At 42.7% G+C, this 23,956-nt stretch overlaps 1 protein-coding gene across 7 annotated transcripts in view; it reads left to right on the top strand.

Annotated features, from left to right (window-relative positions):
• Positions 1 to 17,149, top strand: part of DET1 (DET1 partner of COP1 E3 ubiquitin ligase) — a 57,592-nt gene extending 40,443 nt beyond the window's left edge. For all 7 annotated transcript variants that reach the window (XM_010593843.3, XM_064267108.1, XM_064267110.1 and 4 more), the window contains one exon: positions 1,827 to 17,149. In XM_010593843.3, the coding sequence (XP_010592145.1) occupies positions 1,827 to 2,016 (190 nt within the window). In that variant the 3' untranslated portion in view covers positions 2,017 to 17,149. The remainder of the gene's footprint in view (positions 1 to 1,826) is intronic.
• The last annotated feature ends 6,807 nt before the right edge of the window (positions 17,150 to 23,956 follow it).

Genomic DNA, 23,956 nt, shown 5'->3' with positions numbered 1-23,956 from the left:
GTTACTATCTACATTTCCCCTATTGTCTTGTTAATATTCCTTTTACAGTTGGTTTGTTTGAATCAGAATGTAAACTGGCCCATGCATTGTATTTGATCACTATTTCTCTCAAGCCTCTGTTGTTCTATAGGTTTTGCTGTCCTCTTTTATTGTTTCTTGCAATGAAATTGTTGAAGGAAGCAGTTTGTCCTGTAATATTTCCCACTGTTTCTCTGGGGTGTATCTACCATGTTCCTCAGTCCCCCATATTTTCTATAAACTGGTAGTTATGTTTAGAAGCTCAAACAACTAACTTTTGAATTACAAGCCATTTATGTGCTGGGAACTACCTGGGTAAGGTTAATGTGTTTTTACACATCAGAGTATCTTATGGGCCTCGACTGATATAGTCAAGTTGCATGAGATACATTTCCCTCCTTTCTGACTTCCCTGCCTTTCTAATTTGAGGAGATTAACCGAAGTAACGAATCTAGAAATGCTACTGTAGCTACATGGGCTTTTCTTGTAATTCTTATTTATTTTTAATTTAAAATGAGAAGTATAAGAATATTAAAGACATTTGAAGAGGTGATGCTGTTACTTTAACACCTTTTTGTATGTTTCTAGCCTTTGTCAGTATTCAGAGTTTATGGAAATGTAAAACAGACATTTACATTTACACAGTTGTAATCACAGGAAGCATAATAGTTTGTAGTCTGCTTTTCTCACTTTGTGTTATAAGTGTTTTCCGTGTTGCTACATAGTCCTCACAATTGGCAGATTATTCCATCAGGTAGCTGTACCATAATTTATTTAGTTATTCCCCTATTACTGAGCATTTCTCTTTCTGCATTTTTACATCAGAGCTAATGCTGTCTTCATGTGTATCACTATTTACTTTGTTTAAATTAAATTCTGAGGATATAAATTCTTGGAAATAAGATTATTACATCTTTATGTCTTTTGATATATTGCTTTACAAAGGGAAATTATGAAGCCCTTGAATTTAGGGCACATCATTTTCTAGAATTCCCCCTCCTCCCCCGCTCTGCTCCCACCCTGCTGATCGCCTCTAGAACATTTATTCTGCATGTGAGAGAAGGTATGAAAGTACTGGAATGGAAGCGTCTTTAGTCTTATTGTATTAGATGAATATTTTTTTTTTTAAAACTAGCTAGTATTTGTTTTTGTATGTGAGAAGAACCTCTTAAAAAGAATTTATTCTTAAAAGTGAAAAACTCAAAAATGGGCCTAGACCTACACTGTCTTATATGGTAACCTCTGGGCACATGTGGCAATTAAGCACTTACAACGTGGCTAGTCCGTGTTGCGATGTGCCATGTCAAATGCACCCTGGATTTCAAAGACTTAATATGAAAAAGAGAATAAGTATCTCAATGTATTTATATTGTTTATATGTTAAAATGATAGTATTTTTAAATATTATTAAAATTAATTTCACCTGTTTCTTTTTTAAATGTGGCTACCTGAAATTTTAAAATGACACACATAGCTTGCACTACCTTTCTAGCCCTGGCCTAGGCAATCCTGAGGCAGTAGCTTCTGGAAGAGGCTAGACTGTAACTAAGGTTCATTTAGAGAAAGAGAAATGACCCAAAGACTCAGGACAACCTCGTGATACTCGTAATCACACTTGGCGCTAAAATTAGCTGCTTAGACCAAGGAGACTTTGCATTTTCAATGATGACATGGGGTCGATGTGATAGGAGGTTTCATTAATAAGGCAGAATAATGACCTGCCAGCTTTCCTTTGCTGTCCAGATTTCAAGGTAGTGAATATTAATACCATTCTCTCTCTCTCTTCTTCTTCTGTGTTTTCTGTGTAGGTTCTACGCCCGGGACTCTGGTCTGCTCAAGTTTGAGATCCAGGCAGGCTTACTGGGCCGCCCCATCAGCCACACAGTGCGACGCCTCGTTGCCTTCACTTTTCACCCATTTGAGCCTTTCGCCATTTCCGTGCAGAGGACTAATGCTGAGTACGTCGTCAATTTCCACATGCGACACTGCTGCACGTAGGTGTCTCATCAAAGCCAGGTTGTCTGGTGTTCTAAGACTTCGCCTCTCTCTTACCTCAGTCGACTCCAAAGCAAAAGCCTCTGGCTACCAGCCCGGTTCCTGTGGTTCCAGACTGGTATATCTCACGTGAGACCATGCAGAAGAGAGGAGTTGGGGCTACAGGGGGAAGCGAATCAGTGTAACGGAATTTTTTTATGGTGTACAATCTGACAGCTGATGGACCTCAGGTCCTCTTGCCTTTTCCCTGTGGGAATGCCTAGCATTAATTAAATTCATTTTAATTTTTATTTTGCATTTTATTGCTGCGAGAAGAGAGCATTACACCCTACCCCTCTTCCCGTCACTTCCTTGGCGGTGTGGTACACAGCCTGAAGCAGGTACATCATGTTTACTCCTGAGATCTGTATACATTCTTTCCACATAGCCAACAAGCAGGGCTGTCTTTGTAAGTAAAAAATGAGTAAGTAAATAAAGCCTTGCTATTTTCTTACTTAAATATAGCCTGTTTGATGACTACCTTATGATCTGATCACATCAAATGCTTTCCAAATACTTAGATTCCAGGAAGGACAGACAGACAGTGAAGGGGCCAGGAGGCCATGGATACAGCAGCTGCTCCTGGGAGAACTATATGGTGTGTGCCAGCATGCGAGACGGTTATCTGCCAGGACTTTCCTTCCCTAGAGTGTTCTCCTGGAAATAGTTACAGCTGGAGGAACTGGGCATAATTGCGCATTCTCATGTGGAAGCATGCTCACATCTGTGCCGTCTGTGCCGTGCAGGTGGAGGAGTGAGCAGCTCTTTTTGACCACAGCAGAAACAAACATGGTGTAGCACGGACAATAATTTGGATGGTGGGAGCTGGCAAGCACCGGGTGTCCCTAAACAGATCGTGCTATTGTTCCTGGGTGCCAGAGCCATAACAGCTATCCTGCAAACACCTGCCTTCCCCCAGCCCACGTCCTTCTGTCACATTCTCCACTGGTCTCCATAGGGCTCGTCAGACTGTTTATATTTCATCTTTATAATGTCTACCGTGCATACAGTAAACTTGTTTTTTGGCATCTGATTTGGAGGAAGCTTGGAAATCTTGGGATCAATAGCAGGCTGTGAAAGGGGCCATGGGTGGAAACAGCTGGATCTTGAATCCCCTCTGCCATTCAGACTGACTTTCCTTGGGACCCTAAGAAAAGGGATATGAGATACTGAGCCCCACCAATAATAGTTCTGCTCATTTCCTTGTTCTGTCTGTCCTTCCTGGAATCTAAGTATTTGGAAAGCATTCAACATCTAAATTAATTCTCATTCAGCAGCCAACACATAGGATTTGACCACGCTCTATGAGTTAGGATGAGGAGCAAAATAAGTGAAGAGAGAATTACAAGACAACACAGTAAAAGCTCTATAATGTATATCTGGGGAACAGTATAGGGGGATAAAGTGGGGGAGCAGAGAGGAAGGCTATACTAGGGAAGTGACACTGGAACTGGATAAATGAGAACATGTCATGTGGACCAGAGTGGAGACATTTCAAGGAGAAGCCCAACACATGCAAAGGTGTGGGCACGTGAAGTAGACTGTCAAGGTTGTGGGATGGCAGGTAATCTAATACGTGAGAACAGAGGCCACGTGGCGTCCAGGGGCAACGTGGATGAAAGGTAAGCTGAGAGGATATTGTGAAGAGAGGTCTTGTGCATGGTGCTAGAGTTTTCAGTGGGGGGGTGGGGGGCAAATGTGAACTTCACAAAGATAACTTCCAGCATTTTGAATGATGGTTTGGAAGCAATAGAGACTGAAGGCCAGAGAAGTCAACGGTGGTAATCCAGATGCAAACAGGAAAGCCCGAATGACATCATTAGACATCTGGAGGGATGAAATAGTGACCATCCTCCTGGCTTCTTTGTAGGTCATGAAGAATACGGGGTCCCAAAGCTTGGTGAGTTTCTCTTCTGCTAACATACTAATCAAAGACTATAGCCTTCAGTGTGGATTGCACCTCGATATAAAATAATCCTAACAACTGGACCAGTAGGCGACATCACGATAAACAGAGAAAATACTGAAGTTGTCAAGGGTTTCATTTTACTTGGATCCACAATCAATGCCCATGGAAGTAAAAATAAAAAAAAAAGTAGCAGTCAAGAAATCAAATGACGTATTGCATTGGACAAATCTGCAAAAGACCTCTTTAAAGTGTTGAACAGTAAGGATGTCACTTTGAGGACTAAGGTACTCCTGACCCAAGCCGTAGTATTTTCATTTGCCTTACATGCATGCATAAAAGTTGAACAATGAATAAGGAAACCAAAGAAGAATTGACACCTTTGAGTTATGGTGTTGGCGAAGAATATTGAGTATACCATGGACTGCCAAAAGAATGAATCTGTCTTGGAAGAAGTACAGCCAGAATCTTTACAAGTAAGGATGGCAAGACTTTGTCTCATGTACTTTGGACATGTTGTCAGAAGGGACCAGTCCCTGGAGAAGGAAGGGCATCATGCTTGGTAAAGTACAGAGTCAATGAAAAAGAGGAAGACCCTCAACGAGATGGATTGACACAGTGGCTGCGATGATAGGCTCAATCATAACAATTATGAGGGTGGCACAGGACCAGGCAGTGTTTTGTTCTGTTCTAAGTAGGGTCAATAACAAGACAGACCCAACTCAAGGGCATATAACCATGACAATATACTACTCATTACCCCAGGAGAAATTTTTCAGCCCCATGTTTGTGGGACTGAACCAACCTTTTTATAGAAGTACTTTACCTTGTTTCTTTTAAGTAAATTGTTGGATTGTACTTGTAGACTTGGTGTAATGTAAAGAGTTTGAAGTTGCTCAGTCCTCAGTGTGAATCTTGGCTATTTCTGCTCATGAACTCTGTGATCCTGGGCAGATTTTCTAGACTTTGAGACTTAGTTGGTAGTTCTCTTCCCTTAGTTACACACTCCTTTTGTCATAGCTTAGATCTTTTCTTCCCGTATAAGTGCCCCCCCCACAAAGTCTCGATTGCATACACCCCACTCTGACCCCCACCTTGTATACCTTCCATGTACTCACTTTAGTACCCCCATGACACAGAAGGCTTCAGTCCACTGGCCCAACCTGGATTAGTTAGGGTAAGGTTAAACTACTACAACTGAAAGACCCCACAGTGCAGTGGCTCAAACTACGTAGAAGTTCTGTGTTTTCTTTCTCAGGTAATAAATAGCACAGAACCAGTGAGTGGCTCTGCCACACACAGCCATTCAGGGACCTAAGGCCCTTCCATCTTCGTCATCACTGTGGCATTCTGGGTTGAGCTGGCAAGAAGGTGAAAGAGTGTGGAGGAGGCTCAGTCTGATCTCAAGGCCCCTATCTGCTAGTGGTACACATTGCTAACACATTTCTACAGAAGAGATTTTAATCATATGGCCACATATAACAAACAAGAAAGGCTGGGAAAGGTAGTCTGGCTGGCCAGCTGTGTGCCAGGTACTCTTGTTGTCAGAAGAAGGGAGAATGGATGTTGGTGGGCAGTTAACTGTTGCTAGCACGCTAGCCCTTCCCGAGCTGTCACCATAGGTCCTCTCCTCTTTGTTTATTCAGCCTAGGTTGTATGGCTGGCACTACGATCACTCCCTGGGTTGTATGGTCTAACACTAGGATCACTCCCTGGGTTGTATGGGCTGATACTAAGATCATTCCCTTGCAATTACTCTTTCATGCTAATTTAGAAAAACAACTCTGTCCGTGTCTGTGCCTGAACACCTGAATATTGCTACAGCAAAGCCATGCCTGTTCTTAAATTCATGACCACAGACCTAAAATAGCCACTCCTGACTGCTAAACAATCCCAATACACTTTCCTCATATCTTTACTTCCCTAAAGCAAAACGAACAAACAAAAGCCCAACCCATTGCTGTTGAGTTGATTCCAACTCAAAGTGACCTTTAGGACAGAGTAGAACTGCCCCATAGAGTTTCCAAGGTTGTAATCTTTATGGACGCAGACTGCCACATCTTTATCCCATGGTGCAGCTGGTAGGTTTGAATCACTGACCTTTCAGTTAGCAGCTGAGCACTTAACCACTGCACCACCAGGGCTCCTTTTTTACTTTCCTACTCTCCCAAATTACTATTTCACACCTTCACCTCTTTCTTTAACCCCCTTCTCCCATTTCTTAACTGATGACCTTCTCACCTACTTCATGGAAGAAATGGAAACAACCAGGTGGGAACTTTCTTATCTTCCTTTACCATATCGGAAACTCTGGTGGCGTTGCTGTTGTTTTTAGGTGCCATCAAGTCAATTCCAACTCATAGTGATCCTGTGCACAACAGAACAAAACACTGCCTGGTCCTGCACCATCCTCACAATCGTTGCTATGCTTGAGCCCATTGTTGCAGCCACTGTGTCAGTCCATCCTGTTGAGGGTATTCCTCTTTTTCACTGACCCTGTACTTTACCAAACATGATGCCCTTCTCTAGGAACTGATCCTTCCTGATAACATGTCCAAAGTATGTGAGACATACATAGTCTCGCCATCCTTGCTTCTAAGGAGCATTCTGGTTGTACTTCTTCCAAGACAGATTTGGTATATTCAATATTCTTTGCCAACACAATTCAAAAGCATCAGTTCTCCTTCGGTCTTCCTTATTTGTTGTCCAGGTTTCACATGCATATGAGGCGACTGAAAATATCAGGCTTGGGTCAGGCACGCCTTAGTTCTCAAGGTGACATCTTTGCTTTTCGAACGTTAAGGAGGTCTTTTGCAGCAGATTTGTCCAGTGCAATGCATCTTTTGATTTCTTGGCTGCTGCTTCCATGGGTGTTGATTGTGGATCCAAGTAAAATGAAACCCTTGACAACCTCCGTCTTTTCTCCATTTATCATGATGTTGCTTATTGGTCCAGTTGTGAGGATTTTTGTTTTCTTTATGTTGAGGTGTAATCCATACCAAAGGCTATGGTCTTTGATCTTCATTAGTAAGTGCTTCAAGTCCTCTTCACTTTCCGCAAGCAAGGTTGTGTCATCTGCATAACGCAGGCTGTTAATGTGTCTTCCTCCAATACTGATGCCCAATTCTTCCTCATACAGTACAGCTTCTCGGATTATTTGCTCAGTATACAGATTGAATAAGTATGGTGAAAGGATACAACCCTGACGCACACCTTTCCTGACTTTAAACCATGCAGTATCCCCTTGTTCTGTTCAAACGACTGACTCGATCTATGTACAGATTCCTCATGAGCACAATTAGGTGTTCTGGAATTCACATTCAATGCAGTTATATCTGTAATTTGTTATGATCCACACAGTCAAATGCCTTAGCATAGTCAGTAAAACATAGGTAAACACCTTTCTGGTATTCCCTGCTTTCAGCCAGGATCCATTTGATATCAGCAATGATATCCTTGGTTCCAAGTCCTGTTCTAAATCCAGCTTGAATTTCTGGCCATTCCTTGTTGATGTACTGCTGCAGCTGCTTTTGAATGATCTTCAGCAAAATTTTCCTTGCATGTGATATCAATGGTATTGTTTGATAATTTCCGCATCCAGTTGGTTCACCTTTCTTGGGACTAGGCATAAATATGGATCTCTTCCTGTCAGTTGGCCAGGTAGCTGTCTTCCAAATGTCTTGGCATAGACCAGTGAGTACTTTCAGTGCTGCATCCATTTGTTGAAACATCTCAATTGGTATTCCATCAATTCCCGGAGACTTTTTTTCACCAATGCCTTCAGTGCAGCTTGGACTTCTTCCTTCAGTACCATCAGTTCCTGATCATATGCTACCTCCTGAAATGGTGAAGGTTGACCAGTTATTTTTGGTATAGTGACTCTGTGTATTCCTTCCATCTTCTTTTGATGCTTCTTGTGTCATTTAATATTTTCCCCGTGGAATCCTTCAGTGTTGCAACTTGAGGCTCGAATTTTTTCTTCAGTTCTTTCAGCTTGAGAAATGGTGAGCGTGTTCTTCCATTTTGGTTTTCTACCTCTAGGTCTTTGCACATGTCATCATAATACTTTACTTTGTCTTCTCTAGCCGCCCTTTGAAATCTTCTGTTCAGCTCTTTTACTTCATCATTTTTTCCTTTTGCTTTAGCTACCCGACATTCAAGAGCAAGTTTCAGAGTCTTCTGACATCCATTTAGGTCTTTTCTTTCTCTCCTGTCTTTTTAATGACCTTTTGCTTTCTTCAGGTATGATGTCTTTGATGTCATTTCACAATTAGTCTGGTCTTGGGTCATTAGTGTTCATCGTGTCAAATCTATTCTTGAGATGGTCTCTAAATTCAGGTGGGATATACTCAAGGTTGTACTTTGGCTCTCATGGACTTCTGATTTTCTTCAGTTTCGACTTGAACTTGCATATGAGTAATTGATGGTCTGATTCGCAGTCGACCCCTGGCCTTGTTCTGACTGATAATACTGAGCTTTTCTACCGTCTTGTTTCCACAGATGTAGTTGATTTGATTCCTGTGTGTTCTATCTGGCGAGGTCCACATGTATAGTTGTCATTTATTTGGTGAGAAAGGTATTTGCAATGAAGAAGTTGTTGGTCTTGTAAAATTCAATCATGCGGTCTCTGGCATCATTTCTGTCACCAAGGCCATGTTTTCCAACCACGAATCCTCTTTCTTCTTTGTTTCTAACTTTCGCGTTCCAATCACTGGTAATTATCAGTTCATCCTGATGGCATATTTGATAAATTTCAGACTGCAGAAGCTGGTAAAACTCTTGTTTCTTTGTCTTTGGCCTTAGTGGTTGGTGCGTAAATTTGAATAATAGTTATATTAACTGGTCTTCCTTGTAGGCGTATGGATAGTATCCTATCACTGACAGCATTATACTGCAGGATAGCTCTTGAAATGTTCTTTTTGACGATGAATGCAACGCCATTTCTCTTCAAGTTGTCATTCCCGGCATGGTAGACCATATGACTGTCTGATTCAAAATGACCAGTACCAGTCCATTTCAGCTTACTAATCCCTAGGATATCCATCTTCATGTGTTCCATTTCGTTTTTGATGATTTCTAATTTTCCTAGATTTATACTTCATACATTCCTGGTTCCAGTTATTAATGGCTGTTTGCAGCTGTTTCTTCTCATTTTGAGTCATGTCACATCAGCAAGTGAAGGTCCCAAAAGCTTGACTCCATCTACTTCATTAAGGTTGACTCTACTTTGAGGAGACAGTTTTTCCCCAGTCGTATTTTGAGTGCCTTCTTACCTGAGGGGCTCATCTTTTCGCACTATATCGGACAGTGTTCCACAGCTATTCATAAGGTTTTCACTGGCCAGTTCTTCTCAGACGTAGACCACCAGGTCCTTCCTAGGCTGTCTTAGTCTGGAAGCTCAACTGAAACCTGTCCGCCATGGGCGACCCTGCTGGTATTTGAATACTGGTGGCATAGCTTCCAGCATCACAGCAACACACAAGCCCCCACAGTACGACATACTGACAGACACTTGGGGGTGGGGGTGTAGTGGCTGCTAACCAAAAGGTTGGCAGTTTGAATCCACGAGGTGCTCCTTGGAAACCCTCTGGGGCAGTTCTACTCTGCCCTTATAGGGTCGCTATGAGTCGGAATCGACTCAATAGCAACGGGTTTGATTTGGTTTGGTTTTACCATATGAGCTATGTGACTTGTATCTGTCCTTATTCTCTGCCTTTCCTCGTGTTACAGTGAATGAAATATTGCTGTTACCATGAAAGGCTGGTCCCTCTACCTGTTCACTGAATCCTTTCCCTTTTTGACTTCTCAAGGTCATTGCTCCTGCAGTTATTTTATCTCTCCTGTGTCATGTTTCTCTTGATGAGATCATTCCCATTAGCATATTGATATGCTCTAGGATTTCCCATCTTTAAAGTATCCTGCTTCAAATTCGTGTTCCCTGTTAGTCATAGCCCATTTCTCTGCCACCCTTCACAGCAAAACTTCTCAGAAGTGTTGTCTAAAGTAAATGTTTTCATTTCCCCACATCCCATGTTTCCTCAACCGACTCCAGATAGGTTTCTGTCCCCCACAGTCCACTGGAACTATAGCTGTCTGAGTCACCAGTGATTTCATGGTGCCAATCAGCGGTCACCTCTTAGCCCTTTCTTACTCAATCCCCCAGCATTAGATGTAGTTGATTTCTCTTTATATGAAGAAATACTTTCATCTCTTCATTTTGAAGACATAACACGTTTCTTGCATTCCTCCTGCCTTATGGTTGCCAACCCCTTTACTAGTTTCTCCCTCTGCTCCACCTTTAGATGTTGGAGTGCCCAGGACATGGCCTTGGAGCCTCATGTCTTTTTTTCTGTGTATTCTTTTCTTGATTTCATTCGTTCCAGTGGTTTTAAATTCTAGCTATACGCTGATGACTCCCAAATTTATAACTCTAGCGCTGACCTCTTAAGCTCCATATTCGTATACCCAGCGACATACATGGCACCTCCACTTGGATATCTAATAGGCATTTTAAAACTAGCATGTCCAAAACAACACTCTTGATTTCCACCTCCACCTTCAACCTGTTCTTTCTCCAAGATTTCTCATATGGCTTCAGTGCCAACCTATTTACTTAAGCAGAAACCTTAGGAATTAGTATTGGTTTCCCTCCCCACACACCACACACCACCCTCTTTTATGACTTCACTCCAGGGGTGTGTCCTGAGTAGTCTAAATTAATCATAATAGCCCCATACTCTTTGCTAGTGAATAGAACAGGATCCTAGGTCAAAGACAGTCAACATAAGGGGTTGGTTTAGAAATGTCATGTGATCTAATGCAGACCAATGAACAAAGAAAAGTCTACTGGGGCTTCTGGAGAACATTTTTCTTTTGAGAATGCCAGTGAGGGAACATGTAGCCACATTTCCACTATCCAACACCTTATGATTGTACTAGAAAAGAATCAGCCTTTGGATGAAGTTGCCTTGGATGGCAGAATGAAGGGGCTGATGGGGTTGATTGACTAGATCACACAACCCTGAAACCCACCCTGCATCTGGACTTTCAGTTCTGTGCGGCAATAAGTTTCCTTACTGTTGAAGCCACTTTTAGTTGGGTTTTCTGTTTCTTGCAGTTGAAAGCAAATTAATAGATTCAAAGAGAAAAGTAGGTCCCCTGTGAAAAGATTCATGATATTCCTGCTGGCTAGGTATCCCCTTAGATCCAGTTCCAGTTACCATGAGGCCCAACTATGGTATGGTTCCTCTTCTTGGATTTCTATAAGACTCCAGGCTCTACAGTATCCCCCAGCAGCCATAGTTGAGCTGGCCTGGATATTTCTTGTAACTAAAAAGATTTAGCTAAAATGGAGTATATAAACTCAGCCCATTCAGGACTTGGCTGGTGTTATGGATTGAATTGTTTCCCTCCAAAGTATGTGTTGTTGATCCTAACCCTTTTACCGAGGTTATAATCCCATTTGGGAACAAGTTTTCTTTGTTAATGAGGCAGTATGGGTGTAGGGTATGTCTTAAATCAATCTCTTTGGAGATATAAACAAAGCAGATTAAGCAGGGGAGCAGAGATGGAGGTAGATAGATCCCAGGCCACATGAAGATCATCAAGGAGCCAAATGAACAGAAGCTGAAAAGAGACAAGGATCTTCCACAGAGCTGACAGAGAAAGAGAGAACCTTGCCCCTACAGCTGGTGCCCTGAATTTGGACTTAAAGCATCCTAAACTGTGAGAAAATAAATTTGTTTCTTAGAGCTACCCACTCATGGTATCTCTGTTATAGTAGCATTAGATAACTAAGACAGCCCATATTAAATTCTCAACCCTCGTGTGTTAAGATATATATATATCCTTGTTCCTAAAGGATTTACCACCACCTGTCCGTCAGTTTGCCCTACTGTGGGGCTTGTGTGTTGCTATGCTGCTGGCAGTTACGTCACTGGTTCTTATGGATCGAATTATGTCCCCCACCAAAATACGTGTTGTAAATCCTAACCTCTGTGGTTATAACCCATTTGGGGATGGGTTGTCTTTATTATATTAATGAGACAGGATTAGCGTAGGGTGTATTTTGAGTCAATCTCTTTTAAGATAAAAAAAAAAAAGATATAAAAGAGATTAAAGGCAAGCTAGCAAGCAGAGATGGGGGAAGAGAGATGCCAAGCCACATGAAGATTGTCCAGGAGCAGAAGCTCAAAGAAACAAGGACATTCCTCCAGAGCCAACAGAGAGAGAAAGCCTTCCCTTAGAGCCAGCACCTTGAATTTGAACTTCTAGCCTCCTGAACTGTGAGAAAATAAATTTGTTTGTTAAAGCCACTCACGGTGGTATTTCTGTTATAGCAGCACTAGAAGCTAAGACACTGGTATTTCAAATACCAGCAGGTTCACCTGTGGTGGACAGGTTTCATCAGGGCTGCCAGACAAAGAGAAACTAGGAAGAAAGGCCTGATGATCTATTCTAAAAATTACTCAATGAAAATGTTATGAATCACAACAGAATATTACGTGGTATAGTGCTAGATGGGTATAGTGCTAGAAGACGAGCCCCCCAGGAGGAAGTTACTGAAAATACACGGTGCCCACAACAGTGGATTCGAACATACCAACAGTCGCGAAGATGGTGCAGGACTGGGCAACATTTCGTTCTGTTATACGTGGGGTCACTGTGAGTCAGAGCCAGCTCAGTAGCAACTAACAGTAAAGGATTTGAGGTAGTTCTCAGTAAATTCTAGCATATTCTCCACAAAAGTCCAGTGAATCTTAAGAATCTTTGGAGAAGCAAGTTTTTTGGAACTGAAATGCTGAAGAATAGCAGGGACTTCAGGGGACAGTCTTTCAGATAAAAATTCTTCCTTCTATTTCTCTCCTTTGCCTACTCTGCAGGGAGCTGGCAGTGTGAAGCTACTCTGGACCTTTGAGAAAAAGGTCGCATTTAAATATAGCAAACTCTTTTCATTCGGAGCCCTTGCAGAGAAAGAAGGGCAATGTGAATGAGTGAAAAGCCTAAATTAGATAATTTTTAAAAGAACGGTAGCTTCATTATTTTCAAGTACACAGAGTAACTCAACTAAGCCATGAAGTGTTCCTTTGTAGAAGCCCTGAGGGACTTTTTCTTAATGAATAGATTCTAATTATTGGTAATCAGCATAACAATTGTCTGCAATGTGTGCTTGGTAAGCAATTGAGCATATTAAGTGATTTCGATGTTCCAGGGGGCAGTTTTGTTTTACAACATTAATCTGCTCAGTGCATACTCTTTATAGCTATAACCTGCTGTGGTTTAAGAAAAAGAATTCTGAAGGCTGTGTCCATCGTGCATGTGATTATCAGAGGCAGAAATAACATAGAAGGCAGAGTGATGCGTGTAGGACTTGGATTCTTTGCCCACAGAGCCTCAATAGGATTAGGGGAACAGCTCAAGGTGTTGTGAGAAACCTGGTTCAAATCGCCTGCTAGCTGTGTAGCCCTGGGCATGATACTTAGAACTTCACTGAGTCTCAGTTTCTCCTCTGTAAAATGGGTATAACATCTACTTTACAGGGTTGATGTGAGCATTAAATGGGTGTTCGTAAAAGCATCTGTCACGGTAATTCCTCAGTAAATGCTAGCTGCTTGCTTTTTCTGCATCTCCTGGCTTGTGCCAAGGGCCCTTCTGCCTCTTCAGCACTGCAGAGACTGCTTCCAGCCCTGGTAGGATCTCTTCATTCCCTGCTGACCGAGCCCTTTCTCTTGACTCGGCTCATGGCCACACACAGGAGGCCTGTGGCATCTGAGGTGATGCCATTCTGCTGCCAAAGCCTCAGTCCCCAGCCTACACATCCTGGGTCTGAGAAGACCAGAACATCCCTAACCCTCTTTCTAGCCAAGCACATTGGATAAAGAGAGCTTTGTTTGCTGAGAGTGTATTACTGTTGCGTTGTTGATTGTTAACGTTTATTAAGAGCTTACTGTGGTCAGCACCTCATATAGGAAGGTATTTACCTCATTTCTTCAACCCTGAGGTGCATTTTTCGAAACTAGAATGCCTCTTACTGCTGTCAGCCAGGCAGCAGGTGTGATGTCCTGCTGCCATCGCCCGTGCCTGTGCAAACTGGGTACGCTCGTCAACTGTTGTCACTCCTCTTGAGTGATGTGCCTTGTTGGTACCATATGTGTTAAATGTAGGTGCTGTTTAAATGTCTTCAAAAAGATTATACTGCAATTCCATATTATAACAAAAGGTTATTTTGTACTCATAAAGGCATAGAAACAGACCAGTAAGGTTAATTTTGATATTAGTGAAGTGAAGATTTGCCAGGGAGGAATGAACACAAGGCCACGTTTTTTACAAAACAACAACTATGTGCTTTTCAGAACTAAGAAAGAGTCCTACTAGTAGATGAAGTTTTACTGATATGCTGAGATTCTTGCAAAAAGGATTGCCTGTCAAACACCAAATAAGGCCACTGAATGAAGGAGAAGTCACTACATCCCTTGGAATAAGTGCAAGAAGTTTTAATGCAATAAGAGGCCTGATGTGACTAATTCATGCAAAGCACAGGACTCATCATTAAGGCATCAATTTGTGAGAAACTTCCTGCTGACTTTGAACAGAAGCTGATTAACTTGCAGGGACATGTGATTCAATGTAGGAAAAAATGAAACTAGAGTTTAAGTCAAATAAGAAATGCAGATGAAACAGGTATTCTTCACCACGACTTTAAGTCGAAAAAAACCCTAAGGCACTCTTCAAGTAAGCATAATTCCAGGTAATAAGATAGCACTGTAGTAGCTTAATTGTCTAGGCTCCTTTTTCTCAGTAACACATCATGGTAGCCAGCCTTCCGGGTGGCTCCCGTTGATCCCTGCCTCTGGGTACTCATGGTTTTGTGTGATCCCCTCTTACCTTAGGTCAGGACTGGTCCATATGACCAACAGAACATAGCAGAAGTTGAGGTTATAACAGATACTGTGGTTCTGCCTTTCTCTTTCTTTCACCACTCACTCTGGGAAAAACCAGCTGCTATGTCATGAAGACACAGCTGCTAGGTCACGAAGACATAGTTGCAAGGTCATGAAGACATAGCAGCCATCTGGAGAGGCCCACTTGGTAAGAAATTGAGGCCTCCTGCCAACAGGCCTCCTGCACCATCTTGAAAGTGGTTATCCTGGCCCCAGTCAAGCCTTCAGATGAGTGCAGCTCCAACTGAGAGTTTACCAGTAACCTCACTGGAAACCCTGAGCGAGAACCACCCAGCTAAGTCATTCCCCGATTTTTCACTCTCAGAAATTGTGTGAGGTACTAAATGTTTGTTGTTTTAAGCCACGAAGTTTTGGGGGTAATCTGTTATGTAGCAAAACATAATTAACACATATGTAAACAATGGTGTATTTTACCATATGGCATTTTCTAACCGAGAAATGCACTATTATTCCCATTTTATAGATAAGGAAACTAACCTCAGAGGTTAAGCAAGTTGTCCAAAGTGACGATACTAGTTACTGGCAGGTAAAACTTTCGTCCAGCCTGTGTCAGAATTTACATAAATCCTGCATTTATTTAGGTCTGTGTTGGTGTTTTACTGCTTTCTAAAAACATGAAGAGGGAATGCTGATATTTCTGTGCCTGTATGTCTGCTGCTTTCTTTGTAAGGGGATGACCCAACAAAGATATTTTTTATTAAAGGCTAATGACACACCTCAAATGCTTTTTCTTTTTTTCTCCTTCTGACTAGTGTGTTGATTAGCTTATTTGTTTATCAGTGTATCAAGAATTTATTGAAGACCTACTAAGTGCCAGAGCTAGGAATTCAAGAACGTGTAAGTCAGAGCCCCAACCTTTGAGTTTCTAGTCTGGTAATGTTTCCAAATACCTGCCTCCCTATCTTTGAAAGGAAGAGGTACCTTGCCCTTTTTCTGGCTCGTCTGTGCCATCATCAGTAAAGCTACCAGCTAGCTAGTCTGTGTGTGGAGTTAGGAAGAAAGAACTGAGCATTTGAATGCTCCTTTGTGGAAGCCACTGCTCCTTTCTATACTCTTCCATTAACTCTTTGATGCTGAAGTTCCATCTCCTGCAGGGAGCATTTACAGTGTACCAGGAGCAGGCCTTGAGAGCGCTGTCTCTTAACGAGCAGAGGTGGGGGGCCTGGGCACCATGGCGACTGCTGGACCAGCAGCTCCTCCTAACCCAGCTTATTCTGCTTCCTGAGACCAAAGACCATCCAAGCTCTTCTCAGTTTAGTAATAAACTTTCCAGGATTAGAAGAGACTCTTACAGTTTTAATTAATTGTTGGGAGAAAAAAAGAGAGGAAGGAGAATATAATAAAGAAACGGGAACAAAGAGGTAAAAGAATGGTAACTTCTCTTTGCCCTAGTCTTTAAACATTTCTGTTGGGTTACCGAAAAAGAAAAAAACCAAACCCACTGCCATCAAGTTGATTCCAATACATAGGGCAGAGTAGAACTGCCCCATAGAGTTTCCAAGTAGCGCTTGGCAGATTCAAACTGCCGATCCTTTCGTTAGCAGCCATAGATGGTACTTAGCCATTATACCACCAGGGTTTCCGTTAGGTGGTTTGAAATCTCTCTTTAAAAATAAATTGCTCTAGATCATCTCCCCTTCAAGCCAATTATTTTTTAAAATTTAAATGACATTCTAGTTAAAAAAATTTTTAAATAAAATTTGTTATCTGAAAAGTGATTCTCAGTTGTAGATTAGGGAGAAGATTATGGGCGTGTTAGGCTCTTGAGGAGAGTGTTTTTTAAAGAAATAAGTTGGTGTTTTTTTACTGGGAAAATGAAAAAAACAAACTTAAGTTTTCCTATTACAAACTGCAAAGTGTTTGAAAAAATTTGCCTGATGGGGGGATGCAGATGGCACAGTGGGTTCATAATTGTGGTACACCCCCCCAAACTCTTGGGAGGTGAGATGTTCCTGGTTACCAAATGGAGGGATGAGTTTTAGAAGGCTGAGAAAACACTGTGGGAGAAAAAGATTGAGTTTCCTAAAAAGACAGGATGGGAATGCCTGGAGGACTTGCTATGGGCCTACCGATGAGGGTTCAGGTAGGGGCAGGCAGCCATGCCAGGGTCAGGGAAAAATGGGGGACACGATGAGGACCTATCATTACTGAGGTGCCATTGTCTTCTAGATTTATGTTTATAATTTTGCAGTGAGGAAGCCCTTCTAAGAAGGAAAAAAAAAAAAGGTAAGATTGGATACATGAACATGAAAACTTACTCATGATAAAAAAAAAATACCAAAACAAAGTCAAATGACTACACATTTATCAAAGGGTTAATTTCCCTAGTATAAAATATTCTGTAACACATAGTAAAAAGAAGAGCAACCCAAAAGAAAAAATGGGCAAGGCTATTAGCAGGGCGTTCATAGAAAAATGCACATAACTATATAAAAAATGCTCATAATAATATTTACTTTTCACCCTTTTAGACTAGCAAAGATTTAAAAAGTTTGATAACTAGTATTGTCAAGGACGTAGGGTGCTCTCACCCACTGTTGGTGGGAGAATAAGTTGATTCAGACTTTTTGAAAGGCAAGAGAGCAGTATCTTAATAAATGTGCAAAATTTTTAGCCCAGTTAAATTTTTCCTTTAAGTATGTGTCGGTACAAACACGTTTGCAAATGTGAACAAGATGTATGTACAAGACTATTTCATTATAAAAAAATGGAAACTGCTAAATGTGTATCAATAGAGGACAGGCCACAGAAACTATGAAACATCTGCTAAAACAAAAATCATATTTAGCCACTAATAGAAACTGATCAAAGCTTATTTAATATATGATTTGGAAATCAGGGTCACATCTCAACTGTTGTTGTTGTTAGGTGTCGTGGAGTCAGTTCCGACTCATACTGATTCCGTGTACAACAGAACGGAACACTCACTGCCCGGTCCTGTGCCATCCTCATGATCATTGTTATGCTTGAGCCCATTGTTGCAGCCACTGAGTCAATCCATCTCGTTGAGGGTCTCCCTCTTTTTCCCTGACCCTCTACTTTACCAAGCATGATGTCCTTCTCCAGGGACTGGTCCCTCCTGATAACATGTCCAAAGTATGTGAGATGAAGTCTCACCATCCTTGCTTCTAAGGAGCATTCTGGCTGTATTCCTTCCAAGACACATTGTTCGTTCTTCTGCCGGTCCATGGTATATTCAATATTCTTCACCAACACCGTTATTCAAAGGCCTCAATTCTTCAGTCTTCCTTATTCGTTACCCAGCTTTCGCACGCATATGAGATGATTCAACTAGAGAGTCAAAAATGTTCTGAAGATGAGAGAACCTCAAAACACTCTTAAGCCAAATCTTACTGGCACAGCCATGGAAAAAAGAGTCAGAACCGAACCGATAAACAAATTTATGGTCAGGAAGGATTTTCATACAGCCTTGTTTTGAAGAACAATTAAAATAATTCCCAATTTACCCTAAGCATAGCTCCCAGTCTGACCCTTGGAGTCTGTTTCCCGAAATTAACTGAATTCTTCAAAAGAGTACAACTCTCAAGTCTAAACGGTCCTACTAGACCATTTGTTTGGTTTGAAGGTGACCCCCAGGAACCAGTTTCTCCAAGACTCAAGGCTCAAAAGGATACCTAAGGGCAAATAGCCTGGGTGGGTCACCCCAACTCCATGGGCCCAGAAATCTGGAACCCAGGAGAATTAAAATGATTTCTTACATCCATAAAATGGGATCTGATACAGCTGTTAAAAATAACGAGGCAGATTCACACATATTGGTTTGGAAAGCTCTCTTAGACATAGTAAGTGAGTAACTGCGTTTTGTGTGATCCTATTTTTTATTAAACAAAAACAAAAACCTGAAAATGTGTATTGAAATGGGTGTCAGTGTAGATATAAGTGCACACATGCTTGTAGTCACAGAACTTTTTTGAAAGGATACAGAAGAAGCTCTTAACAATAGTTACCGCTGGAGGCTGGGCTGGAAGTGAGGCAAGGTGGACATTTACTTTTCACCTCATTCCCTTTATCTTTTCAATTCTTAGACTATGCATATATATTACTAAAACACACACAATTTAATGAGTCTTTTAAAAGTATTTAACCAATGGATTCACCTGCAGCAACAGAGCCGCTAGTTGAGCCGAGTAACCTGAGGCCAAGGATGTTCTGTACTTTACCAGCCTCCCAGGGGTGTTAGCAATTTCATTCCTGCCCCCTGAGCCTTTCCTTTGCAATGAGACCGGAGGAGGCTTAACGGGCTTGTGAACCCGGCTGCACCCTGGCTACTCCTGTCTGCATTAATTCCACACATTTCTATAGCTCCCTGAAGGAAGGGAAGCTGCAGCAGCATTTAATTAGTGTCTAGGAACATGCTTTCCCAAGGACACGACTTATTTCTCAGCCAGCTGTTGTTGGTTGACCCCTAGCAACATGCAGCACTCCTATCTGATTACTCGAAGGCTCCTTCTCTCCAGACCAGGGAGTGGCTGATCCAGCTGCTGTCAGAGCCAGGGATGGAGGCTGGTGTCCTTGGGCCTGGGGCTAATTCTCCAGAGGAAGTAAGTGACCTGAACCTATCATTCCTGCAAAGCCAGACATAGTGCTAGACCCCTTGGCCTTGAACTATCCGTGGTTCAGGTGCTCCATTGTGCTGTCCATGAAGTTCCTGATTAGAACAGACAGAATGTCACCAGCCATAACTCCAAACAGAACAAGTAGTGAAAAGTCTTTGGAAATCTGAAGTGCAGCTGAGAGACTTTGGGGGTTGAGAGAATGTCCTTGTCCCATGGGTGGTAGAGCCTGCCTTTCAGAAGGACTGGGACGGAGCGGGCAGGGGGTTGAAGGCCCTGATGCCATACCCTTTTGGGCAAGGGGAGTGAGGAAAGCCTCATCCCAAGTGGCATGCTAACTGCTATTGGTTCCCAGGACCAAGATAACAAAGACCTTCGAAGATATAATCAGTTAACAGGAGGCCATACTGGAGCAGAGTGGGTCCTAATCCAATATGAGTGGTATCCTTATCGAAGAAGAGTCACAGAAAGAGACACACAAAGATGGCCACGTGAAGATGGAGTTAGAGATGAGAGCAACCCAGAAGCCAAGGAATATCAAGGATCACCGGCTGTCACCAGAAGCTAGGAGAGAGGGATGGACCAGGTTCTCCCTCAGACTCCTCAGAAAGACTTAATATGGCTGATACCTGATTTCAGGTTCCTAGCCTCTGGTAATGTGCAAAAGTAAATTTCTGTTCTTATAAACCACGCAATTTGTGGTACTTTGTTACAGCTGTTAATAGGAAATATCATTGTTATTGTTGTCGTGTGCCATCGAGTCAATTCTGACTCACAGCACGCTATATACCGTAGTAGAGCTGCCCCTCGGCTGGGGTTTCCTAGGCTGCAGTCTTTACAGGAGCAGGTCGCCAGGTCTTTTCTCCTGTGGAGCCGCTGGGTACGTTCAAATTGCAACCTTTTGGTTAATAGCTGAGCACTTAACCATTGTGCCACCAGAGATCCTTAGGAAACCAATTCATCCCACTAAACCTCTTTTAGAATCCCTGGATGGTGCGAATGGCTAATGAGCTGGGCTACTAACTGAAAGGTTGGAGGTTTGCATTCACCTAGAGGTGCCTCAGAAGAAAGGCCTGGTGACCTACTGCTGAAAAATCAGCCATTGAAAATCCTGTGGAGCACAGTTGTCCGCAGACACTCATGGGGTCACTGTGAATCGGAGTCTGGTTTTAAAGCTGTTTTAAGTTTGAATGGAGGCCTCGAACCAGAAACAGCCGGATGCTTCTGAATGAGGGGGTCTCTGACCACCCTTTTGAGGTCTGGCTCACTGCAGCGTTGCGATGTAGGATTGGCTCCAGCTCTGCGATAGTTGGGGTACTAACTTGCTAGGGTCCAGCAACTTCATGTCTATTTTCTCTGTTTGTAGAGAAACTGTGGTGAGGATACAACCGTACACAGCCTTCTCTGCACTCCCACCCCCAAGCCAGGCTTCCTGTTGATTTTGGCTGACATAATATAAAATATACACACCCGAAGGTGTCTGCAGGCTGAGACTAGCCCACTAGCCTGCCCAGTGGGGAAGCTGGGAGGTGCTGGCTTTCTATTTTCACTTCATCAATCAGAAGCAGCTGGAAGGGAAGCCAGGACCAAGGGTCGTCATCTCCCAGGGTGTCTCTGAAAATGGAAAAAGCTAGTCCTTTCTCACCGTGGGTAGAATGGCTTGAAAATGCCAAATTAACTCTTCAAACACTTGTCTGCTCCCACCTTGATCTGATGAGAGACTCCTGGAGAAGGGGGTGCCTGGCACAGTGCCTGGCACTTGCTTAGTGGGTTCTGGTACATGTACTGAGCATTAACGACGAGCCAGACTTGTACCTGTCCCTCATGTCATCCTCACAACATCCCTAGAAAGTCAGTATCATTATTATGCCCATTTATAGAAGAGGAAACTGAGGTTCAGAGAAGTGACACAGATGTGCTGGGAAGGTGTGGAGTCAAAGTTCTGGAGACCACACTCTTTGTCTTTCTCTAGGCTTCCTCTTTCAGTGACAGGTTAATGAGTTCTGTCCTTCCAGCCCTCTCCTTTCCTTCTTTGCTCCCTCTTCTCCTGCTTTCTGCTGCCCCATGTATCTAGTCACTTGAACCCCGGCCTCAGGTTCTCACGAGGACCCTAGCAGACAGTCACCTTTTTCTGTGCCTCCTTGCCTATCTGCCCTGGCCCTGAAGGGAGCATGTGCTCATGTCGGAATCAGTCAGAACTGGATTGGATTCTCACCATCCACTGTGTATGTGTTATTGAGGGTGAATTAAGTCTCTGGGCCTCGATTTTCTCATCTGAGAACAGGAATATTATTACCTCCCTCCCAAAGCTATTGTTAAGATTGGTGAAAATGTAAAACAAAGCCGCAAGGATAGGAGCCTATAGCACACAGCTATGGAGAATGTAATGATAATGAACAGAGGCTTTGGAAACAGACTAAACCAAAAAACCCAAACCCGTTGCTGTCGAGTTGATTCCAACTCATAGTGACCCTATAGGACAGAGCAGAACTACCCCATAGGGTTTCCAGGGAGTACCTGGTGGATTTGAACTGCTGACCTTTTGGTTAGCAGCTGTAGCTCTTAACCACTATGCCACCAGGGTTTCCAGAAACAGATTACTTGGATTCAAATCCTGACTCTTTCATTCAGTAACTTACTGACCAGTAGCTGAATAGTCCAGAAACGTCCCTATGGTGCCTGGCTACCATTACTGAACATTTTGATCAAATATTCTATAGAAGAGTCCTGATCAAAAGGGGGAAGTGCAGAACAGAATTTAAAATTATCATGGAATCCAGACATTCTGGAGCCTTGGAGGCTGGATGAATCCCCAAAACTATTGGCCTAAGGTTATCTTTAAACTTTAAACCAAAAATATCTCCTGAAGTCTTCTTTAAACGAAATAACAGTTTACCTTAACTAGTAAAGAATGTCTGCCTCGAGTATGGTGCTTTTTTAAAATCTCTCTATATGGGATAAAACTGACAACAGAACTAGAAACCTTAAAGAGCAGTGATTTTATGCTAATGGGGGAGGAACAAATCAGAAAAGGAGGGTGAGAATGGTTGCACAACTCGAAGACTGTAACCAATGTCACTGAATTGTACATGTAGAAACTTAAATTGGTGTGTCTTAGTTACCTAGTGCTGCTATGACAGAAATACCGCAAGTAGATGGCTTTAACAAACCGAAATTTATTTTCTCACAGTTTAGGAGGCTAGAAGCCCAAATTCAGAGTGCTGGCTCTAGGAGAACACTTTTTCTCTTTTTCGGCTCTGGAGGAAGGTCCTTGTCTCTTCAGCTTCTGCTTCCCTGGTTGCTTAGAGATCTCCATGTGGCTTGGCATTTATCTTACCCCAAACCAAAAAAAAAAATCAAACCAATTGCCATTGAGTCCATTCCAACTCATAGTGACCCTAAAGGACAGAGTAGAGCTGCCCCATAGGGTTTCTAAGGAGCAGTGGATTTGAACTCCTGACATTTTGGTTAGCAGTCGAGCTCTTGGCCACTGTGGCACCAAACGAAAAAAAAAAAAAAACAAACCCAGTGCCATTGAGTTGGTTCCAACTCATAGCGACCCTATAGGACAGAGCAGAACTGCTCCATAGAGTTTCCAAGGAGCGCCTGGTGGATTCGAACTGCTGACCCTTTGGTTAGCAGCCACAGCATCCAACCACTATGCCACCAGGGTTTCCACTGTGGCACCAGGGCTACACAAATCCTGCCTCATTCACATAGCAAAGACAACCCACTCCCAAGTGGGACTATAACCACAGGCTAGGATTTACAACACATATTTTGAGGGGAGGCAATTCAACTCATAAAAGCCCTATTTCCAAACAAGGTCACATTCAAAGCTATCAGGAGTTGAGACTTCAACATATCTTTTTGGAGGACACAATTCTATTCATAACATGGGCCCAGAATGGTATCTCTTTACTCAATATCCATTGAGCGATGTTGTTACTTGTTTCGTTCCCTCAGTATTTTAACCTTTTTCTGTGTTTGTGAAATTCTACACTTTGATTTCTAAGAGGGAGCAAAGATCAACTCCCCCTATAAGGCTTGAAAATACAAGGCACCTCAGCCTCGCCAGGAAACCCTGGTGACATGGTGGCTAAGAGCTACGGTTGCTAGCCAAAAGATCAGCAGTTCAAATCCACCAGGCGCTCCCTGGAAACTCTATGGGGCAATTCTACTCTGTCCTATAGGGTTGCTGTGAGTCGGAATGACTCGACGGCAACGGGTTTGGTTTGGTTTTGGTTTTCAGCCTCCCTTGCAGCTAAGGCAGAGACATGTGACCTGGGCTCCACCAATCAGACACACCCATGCCAGACTTGGGGAGCCAGCTGCAAAGAGACATGAGGTGGGAGCTCGCTTTCTAGGGCCGATACCAAACCCAATGCCGTGGAGTCAATTTCAACTCACAGCGACCCTATAGGACAAAGTAGAACTGCCCCATAGGGTTTCCAAGGCTGTAT

The sequence above is a fragment of the Loxodonta africana genome, chromosome 13, assembly GCF_030014295.1.
Source record: "Loxodonta africana isolate mLoxAfr1 chromosome 13, mLoxAfr1.hap2, whole genome shotgun sequence".
Classification (NCBI taxonomy): Eukaryota; Metazoa; Chordata; class Mammalia; order Proboscidea; family Elephantidae; genus Loxodonta; species Loxodonta africana.
This window is presented reverse-complemented; position numbering and strand designations above follow the sequence as displayed.